The sequence below is a fragment of the Pagrus pagrus genome (genome assembly GCF_965226575.1).
Source record: "Pagrus pagrus genome assembly, chromosome: 20".
NCBI classification, from domain to species: Eukaryota; Metazoa; Chordata; class Actinopteri; order Spariformes; family Sparidae; genus Pagrus; species Pagrus pagrus.
Window position 1 is genome coordinate 22,491,250 of NC_140207.1, and position 9,168 is coordinate 22,500,417.

A 9,168-nucleotide genomic window follows, 5' to 3' on the forward strand; every position below is an offset into this window, starting at 1 on the left:
TGCATAAGACTTCAACCTCAGAGCTCTCTGTCTTCAGACTGTCCTGACCTGTCCCTGAACATCACACAGGGAAAACATAGAGCTGCCTGTGTTTTATTAATGTTTACATCAGGCTGAGTTCAACAAATCAGTTTATGTTACTGTGATTTAAGTAGTTAAATACAGTAATCATCATAGTGTAGTGGCAGGAAAGACCATTTACCAAATAACGTGTTACTTAAACATGTTTCATTGTGCTGTGCTCTAAAAATAAAACAACAAACTAGTGTAGAGTCCTGTATAAGGAATGTTCAGCTTAAATTTTCCCCTTAAATTTAGGTTTTCAGGAAAATCGCATCTTATCAGGTAACCGTTAATCGATCGATAAGGTCCATCAACTAACGATTAATGAATTAATCGATCATTTGCATCCCTAGTCTGTTGGCCTTGGTTAAGTACCACCTTGAAAAAAAATAATAAACAATGTTTTGTTGCTTAAGCTTCTGTATTCAGTCATTATTCAATGGTATACTAAAACCCATATGAAAAAAATTGCTTCTCACTGTTCTCAGGTCAAATATGTATATGCGATTAAAAATGCGATTAATTTCGATTAATTAATTACAAAGCCTCTAATTAATTAGATTTTTTTCTTTTAATCGAGTCCCGGCCCTAATATATATATATATATATATGTATATATATATATGTGTGTGTGTGTGTGTGTGTGTGTGTGTATACTTAATACTTAAATACTTATTTTAGCAAAATATATATACTGTATTTATGTATATATATATGTATATATGTATATCTATATCTATACATAGATATATATATATCTATGTATATATATGTGGAATTGGTTCATTATACCAAAAATATACAGGCCTCAACTTCTGTGCTTTACTAACGAACTCTGATGACACAACTCCCTCAGAAGTACTGCATGGTTTGGCAGCACTCCTAAAAGGACAATTAGAGATTCCAAAAGCCTCCTTGAGGAAACAAATACTACCATGACTCATGAGAGTCGAATCACCACAACCAGAAATCATTAGAGTTCATTACTAAAGCACAAGTTGAGGCCTGTATATTTTTGGAATAATGCACCAATTCCACATCAAAGACACACAAATTTGTTTTTAAAAAAGAAGTGCATGCTACATTTATCCATCTTTGTAGGTCCAAATTTGTTTTGAACTCCTTAAATAACAACAAAATAATAATAATAGCTTGGTCTAAATGGTGACTGATCACACACACACACGCACAAACAGTCGCGATGAGGTGCTGTACACTGAGTGTAGATTGGTGCCTAAAGGCTGTAGAGTCAAAACCAATATAGGGGCAAGAGATGAGTCATTCTGTACATCAAATGCCCTTGGAGTCTTATAGGAAGCAGTGTGTGTGTGTGTGTGTGTGTGTGTGTGTGTGTGTGTGTGTGTGTGTGTGTGTGTGTGTGTGTGTGTGTGTGTGCGTTGGTATGTGTGTGTGTGCTTGCATGTGTGTGCGCATATGTGATCAGTCATACTTTAAATACAGCTATGATAACTTCATTATATTTATGTGTATATATGTGTGTGCTTGTGTGTGTGTGTGTGTGTGTGTGTGTGTGTGTGTGTGTGTGTGTGTGTGTGTGTGTGTGTGTGTGTGTGTGTGTGTGTTACCATGCGTCCTGGCAGGCCACGCTGCCCTGGTGGTCCAACCACACAGTTGCAGTCTTCTTCTTCTTCCACTGTGGCTGTTCGATTCAGAGGACACTGAGGAAACACAAACACACTAACGTCTGCAACACAAGACACACTCAGAGCTTCCTCGTTAGCGTAGAAAAGATCAACCAGAGCGACGCCTAGGCATTTCAAAACTTCCTCTTCCACTATATTCAAGCAAATTGGGTGTGACAGTAGCTAAATACCTTTAAACAAAGTCATAAAATAAAAGTGTGTGAACAACAGGATAGAAACTTCACTTACCCTTTCATCATCCTGTGTAGCGTGAGAGAGAGGACAAGAGACGGAAATTATGGTTATAATCAGTGTAGCCTCGTACATGCAGCCATATGCAGAATACTAAATGTGACCTTTGTAGTGGAGATGACAGCAGAAACAAGCGAGCAGAGGTCTTACCACAGAGTAGATCTCACAGGCTGTTTCTCTCTCACTCTGATGAGGATCACAGTACAGACGCAGCTTCTGAATCTCCACCTGAACAAAACGGACATTAAAAATGGAAACGTGAGGGAATGATTAAAGATCAAATGTGTGGCAAGACATATATATAAATATATATATATACATATGTATCTATCTACCAGTGACTGCAGGTTCAAGGAATGATAAATGAGAATATTTAAAAGAGAATTATCACTGTTTGTTCTACATAAAGTACATCAGAATGAGGAACTGCTGTATGAGATTTTTGAGTAGATGCTTGAATATTTTATTTTAAATACACTGACAATGTTATATACTGTTTTAACTTTCTCGGTTTGTGAAGCAGTTTGAAATTCATTTGGTGTGTGAAACATGTGTTTGAAGGAACTGTCTTTGTTTTGCCTGGCCCTCTCAGTTGCGGCGTTATTACTCACAGGCACAGTGATGTCTGTTCCTCGCCTCTTAGCCAGCTGTGTCTCCCCATTGATGTAAATGGGCACCACCGGTTCCAGCATTACTTCCTGGATTGGTTGATCATCAAGGAAACTGGTGACCTGGCTTGGCCTGACCAGGAGTTTGAGCTGGTGCCACTTTCCATCATACAGAGTCTGACAGGAAGCATATATATTAATTTCATAATTACCAGAAGGTTATCTCAAATATAAAGAAACATTCACAGAGTTTCTTCATTCATGAGACTGAAACATATCTTTGTTCAGGCTTTGAATCATGAACAAAGTTAGATGTGAAAACAATTGTTAACGTGTCAAATCTTCAACTCAAGCTTCCATTTCTGCTGGCAGTCTCATGTGTGTATGTGTTTGATCTAATAAAGAAAATGTGTGTTTCCTTAATGCTCCACAAATGGTTCTGACCAGGAAGGTATTAAGACCAGAACTCCTTCCTTTATCCATCACAATCTATTTCTGAAAAGCTCAAACCTTACAGAGGGAGAGAGAGAAACAGAGCAGCTATTGTTTCACTGGGACGGAGCCACGCCGTCCTTTCCGAAGGACAAATCACAGGCTGCTACCTCGTGCCACATCAAACCAGATCAAACATGTGAAAACACAAACTGAACATAATTACAACGCTGTACTCCAGAGTCTAGGTGTGTATTAAGATGGAGGTTGGTGGGTGCCTTTTGGAAAAACAACCTGGCGTGTCCAATTGGATGTATTATTACCTTGTGCTGCCATGGAAACAGAGGCATGCACTCCAAGACCTACACATCCACCAACTAGTTTCCACAGGGGAAATACAGTGGTTTAGAGCAGGAAACATTTTCTTCGAGCCTCCGTCCATCACATTACATCTTCATCGCTTTAGCTGTGTATTGAACTGAGCAGTGGATGTTGTTTAAAAAACTGCTAGTTTGGCTCTCGGCAAGTCATCTAAGTCAGCTTCATTCACAGCAACCAACATGAAGGGAAACCCGAGATTGGATGAGACAGAGAACTCTCCAGTAACACAATATGTTCTTTCAGGGGCAGGAAAATAACGGTAGCACAGCACAGTACACTCTTTATATTAACAAGTGGAAACTGTTCTGACCTTAATTTATTATTCATATACTTTACAAAAGCAACTTTTAGGTGTTCCCCGTTGTGAAAATGTCATTTATGATGCAGGTTTAAGTAAATGCATTACATTTTTTTTTTTTTAAAGCTGCGTCAAGTGATTATTGACCACTAGAGGGCAGGGCAGAGAGATTTTCCATGCAATGAGCCTTGTTATACTGTCTCAACTTATCAAGTTATTCACTGTTGGTTTTTTGTTTTGTTTTTTGGCTTTTGTGTCAACAACAAAATTCATAAATTGCTAAGTAAAAAACTATGTGCTGCATATTATTGGAGAAAACAACTTTGACTTCAATTGTTCTACCCGCCTTTTATCTGCTGGCTTTTTAAGACATGTCCCCCCTGACCTAATACATAGCAATACACAATTTATACTGTTTTACTGTGTTTATATGTGGCGGACCCTGCCACCTTTCTAGCTTCAAACATTGTTCTGGGACCTTATTTTCCTCTGAGAAAAGCTTGTTTATTCACTTATGGAAAAAATAAATATTTCTGAGTTTGTATTGTTACCTCATTGATTTAGTAAATATTAAAATTCTGGGTTTGAATTTCTTCTCCAAAACTACAAAGTGCCCCTTAAACTATCTCTTTGTTATTTATTAAGGTTTCAACATTTCTCCATGGGAAACATCCAGCTATGTGAGACTCTCCTTTCTTTATTCCAAATAATTCAGTTGACTTCTATCTTTAGAAAATGTCCTGGTTTAGTTTTACCCTTTTCATTTGTCTCACAATTTATAGTAAGGAAAATATAATAATATTATAATAATATTTAGAATTTATAGTGAACTGTGAGTCACTCAAGCACCTGTGCGGCAGTCCGGAGGCAAAGGTAGAATAAAATTTCTTGAATTATATTGGACAGAGCAGGCATATTGAAAAAAAAAAGCACTTTACAGTCCTTAGAAATCGACCTATATATGTGACCAAATCTTCCCAAAGGCCATATTCATATGGAGCCCTGCTCAGGGCTGTCCCTCTGGATTTTCACTTTTCCTTGCTGGTTAATTGGGATCTGTGAAATGCTAACAATGTGTCAGATTCCCTTCATAGGACATTATCCTTTTAATAACAGCATTTGAGCTTCCCACTCTGAGCATGGCCGCTGTGTGAATATGGTCTATCTGTATATGGCATGGACGTGAAAGTTAATGTTAATACCAACCTGAAAGTTGGCTTTAAAGATGATTCTCTGCTCCTTTTCTGTTACGCTGGTGGTGGTGAAGATGACAGTTTTGTCCTTCCCACTTAGTGTCACAGCAGCCTGGATCTTGTTATTCTTAGATAGTACCCTCCAAAGGTCAAAGGTCAGCTTGCTAGAAGACCCCTTTAGACGCAGGGTGGCTACGAACACATAGGATGGAGGCAGGCCCTCTGGGAAAATCTCCCTGGTATAAGGATGAAGTAAATAAAACTAAACATAAACAGTTGAGAAATAAAATGGAGGAAATGTGAAAAGTAGCAGATTTTGAAATACTTCATGATGCTCTTTACACAATATTCTACCTGGTATTCTCAGTGATGTCTGTGGAGGCAGTCAAAGCGAAGGCAGACTCAGAAATCAGTGAGCCAGGGATCTTCTTGGCTTTCGTATGAATTTTCATGCCCAACATCAGCTCAAAGCCTTTCTCATCACGAGACGCCACTGGGATTCGTGTTGGACACACAGACTCTGAAAAAGGAATGAAGTCATTTATTCAGAATCCGTGTATCATTCGTTCTTTCAATATTGAGTTGGAAAACCAAAATCAGAAAATGAAAAAATGTTTTGTTATATTCATTAAACTATTCTCTTAATAGATATGTAAAAGAAAACACACACACAAAAACCCTATTCATCTGTCTCATTTGGTGGTGTATTTACTTGTATTTTTGTAGACAACATAAGATAACATAAGATTAATGATGTTTCAAGTCAACAGTGACCCATAATGCGCAAAACAGGGCACAGGAACATGGAGGCAAACTAAATAGATGCAGCCATTTTCATTGTTATTGTTGTTTATTACACCTCTCCTTGTCAAAATGTCTTCCCTTACATGGTAAATTGGTTAATGAAAGAAAATGACAATACTGTACTGTTGAAAGTCCAATATTTACTCATGTTTTAGCTCTGTTTTGGCCTCCATCAACCCCTGAGAAAGCTGTCTTGCAATCTTGCTTTAGCTAACTGGAACTTTCTACTTTTTCAACAGCTATGCAACAATTGTTGCTAACTCCTTGGTGCAGCTCAGTTAACCACAAGTCTTTATCAGAGTCACAACATGAGAAAAGTAATAGAGTTGTGAAGTGGGAGGAACTATTTCAGGTGCCACTGGTTCCAGAAGTAAAAGTCCCATTCATTTTCCCCATAGAAAGTGTTCTGAGACTTGCAGTTGAAAGAGCTTCTATGAATCAGATTAGCATTAAGCTCTACTAAGTTAGGTTTAAAGATTAACAATGTTGTAAGAAAACTGTTTTGTTCTTTGATAAAAGATCGATGTACATAAAAAAAATAAACAGAAAAAAACTTTCAAATTGGAAATACAGTATGGGGAAAAGACTTCCCCACTTTGCACCTCTATATTACAGCCAGAAAACAGAGAGAATGTCTGATAAACAAGCCAAAAAGACGGATGAACTAGATATTCTGACCTTCACAGAGCTTTTGCTCCATGGAGTCTCGGATACGGTCAATGGTGGTGTAGTCTTCAGCATACAGGACATAGGTAGATGATGGTTTATTGGCGATGGACACCAGCTCCGAGGTGGTGATCTCGCTGCCAACTCCAACGGCGAATACTGTAACGTCCTCAGCTCGTGCCTGCATACTTGCATCCACCTAAAGAAAAAGACAGTCTGTGGTGAAAATGAGTCTCCCATGGCGAAGAGGATTTCCATTTAGGCAAACACGCATACAAAGAAAGAAAAAGACAAAAATACAATAAACACAGCCAACAACTGTCATAAACACATGGATAATAGTGTGGATATCTCATGGCAGTTAGTGTTTCCTTGTAGAGGTTCTATAGGTGGGGGAGCGCCTGTCATTCTTTTCTTTTTGTCATTCTTGAACACAGCAGAGTGACATTTACCACGTCGTCCTGAGATTTGCCATCAGTAACCACCACAGCAATGCGGTTCTTGACCTGACTCGCTCTTTGGGAGGAGGCGAACACGTGGTCCACAGCAAACTTAATGGCCCTGCCAGTCTGCAAAAGAGTAAGAAGATAGTGATGAGCTGGTGAAGTGAATGAAAAACACCAAGATGCTGCGAGGGATCATATGTGTGAACTGGTATGTTCACCAGCTTCCAGCCATTAACAGCTACATCACATCAGAGTGCCTCAGGCTGCAAATTAAATTATTAAACATAAAAAGGAAATTACATTAAACTGTCAGGTCACAAACGGGAAATTTTGTTCCATCTATTCTGTCATCTGAAATATTGTGTTTTCTGAAATGTTGTGGTTTGACCGTCAGGGCCGCTGTAAGCATGCATGTATGTTTTTTTTATTTTTACCATTTCTGTCCTTGTGGTGTTGCTGTGTGGTCATGTTGCTGCAGACGCAAACGTGGTGAGTGAATGTTGGTAGTCTCAACTACCAGCCTTGGCCTGCTCCGCCTCACCAGTGTCTTTTTTTAGCATTTTGAGGACTGGATGGGTAAAGATTTTTATAGTAGATATTTAGAGTAGAGTATAGTCCGTTTCATTCTTTCACCGCTCTACTGCAGGTGTCAGGCAGGAGGCTTATTCTAATGAGGTAGTGCAAAACGAATCATATTTTTTTAAAGAGATGTTTTTTTGCCACTTCTTTTTCTGGTGCACAGTCATTCAAATATCAATTTGATGATTGTGTTAACAAGTAAAACAACTAAATACTGCACTTGACAGAGTAGGCAAATGTTTAAAATGTAAAATAGCTTGTATTGAACACGCTCTAATCATTGGATGCATGTGAATCTGCATGAAAAAGTCATTCATATTGTGATGTACTGTATATGTTCATATATGAAGAACACACAGAGGCATTATATATTCTAATAACACCTGTATGCAACTCAGATTGATACAGCTGTAGAGAGACAATGCTGTCCTACTTGTGTGTTTCCTCCCAGGTAGGTGATGCCCTGTATGGCCTGGATGAGCTGCGCTCCACCCTGGTGTTCACCCAGAGTGATCTCCAGACGTGGAGTGTCGCTGTACTGGATTACAGCCACCTACAGCAGACACAAAGACAACTAATGCAGCTGTAGTGCAGATTTCCTGATGGTCTGTGGCCATAACAGTGTAATAATACAGTTTTTATCAAACATTTTTGTAATAAGACTGGCCATAAACTACCAATTGCAAATGCAAATTACAGTCTCAGTCACTCAATTCATTATGGTACATACTGTAGAATACAACGTGGTTCATATTACCTGTGTGTAGTGGGAACTGATGTCGAATTGGCTGGTGATGTTGATAAGCCACTGCTTGGCTGTTTCAAAGTCAGAGAAGCCAACACTCCATGAACCATCGACAATATAGACCAGGTCATTTACAGCTGTGCTGCAGCCTACACACATACAAACGCACACAGTAATCACAGACATCTTGAAAAGATAAATCAGACTCGGCAGGTCAGTAACTAATGCTGCTATCATCTAAATGTTTTATGTAGATATATCATCCCAAACCATCTCAGACTGTAACCAAAAAACCCACCTGAGGCCTGCTCTATAAACCTCAGCAAATAATCCAGCTTTATTTAGGTCCCCAGTCCATTCTGAGAGTGACAATAACTGCAAATGTGTGATGAACCCATTTGGAGGAAGAAGCCATGACATTCATCATCAGCTAATATTATCTTTATAATATATATTGAATAGAAAGTAGTAGCATGTACGAGCTATCATGGACCAAAAAAGGCAGCTGCTGGTGATGGCCCCTCACGTTGTAGAAACCCCACAAAACTCAGATTACAACTAAAATGCTGCTTGGAATGACCTGAATGGAACGACTCTAGCCGTCTGATTTGTAAGGTTCATTTAAGTCAGTTGTTTGACTTAAATTTCCACTTTTCTTAGCGCGTTTCATGGAACAGGCCCCTGGGTCAAATGAGGACTGATGGTATTTAAGCGCTGCTACTTGCTTGTGTTTTCACATGACAGACTTTGTTGAGTGCTGTATCATTGGCACCCCTACCTGCTCGGACATCTTCCTCGTCTGCAGCCTCCAGTGGGGTCAGTAGCACTATTGCACTCCATAATGACCACAGCAACATGGCTTCGTCGGAGAGTGGTCTACCTCAGTCCTGTCCAACCTGGCTGAATCAGTGTCGAAAACAACAAGGACATCAACAATGATAACAATGGTTTTCTGTGACTTCCTGACCTTTTCTCTGACCTAGATCAAGCCAAAATTTAGTCCATGACGATATATATTTACATAATGGCCAGAAATGTATTACATTTGCTTTGGATAT

The 9,168-nt window shown here is 39.0% G+C and overlaps 1 protein-coding gene across 1 annotated transcript in view; it reads right to left on the bottom strand.

Annotated features, from left to right (window-relative positions):
* LOC311249324 (uncharacterized protein) overlaps positions 1-8,967 on the bottom strand; it is a gene marked incomplete at both ends in the record, with an annotated part of 56,879 nt that extends 47,912 nt beyond the window's left edge. The window contains 11 exons of the mRNA XM_084340268.1: positions 1,650-1,742; positions 1,956-1,967; positions 2,109-2,186; positions 2,570-2,743; positions 4,884-5,106; positions 5,225-5,390; positions 6,353-6,539; positions 6,793-6,909; positions 7,799-7,918; positions 8,123-8,259; positions 8,889-8,967. Of these exons, the coding sequence (XP_084196394.1) occupies positions 1,650-1,742; positions 1,956-1,967; positions 2,109-2,186; positions 2,570-2,743; positions 4,884-5,106; positions 5,225-5,390; positions 6,353-6,539; positions 6,793-6,909; positions 7,799-7,918; positions 8,123-8,259; positions 8,889-8,967 (1,386 nt within the window). The remainder of the gene's footprint in view (positions 1-1,649; positions 1,743-1,955; positions 1,968-2,108; positions 2,187-2,569; positions 2,744-4,883; positions 5,107-5,224; positions 5,391-6,352; positions 6,540-6,792; positions 6,910-7,798; positions 7,919-8,122; positions 8,260-8,888) is intronic.
* Between the last annotated feature and the right edge of the window lie 201 nt (positions 8,968-9,168).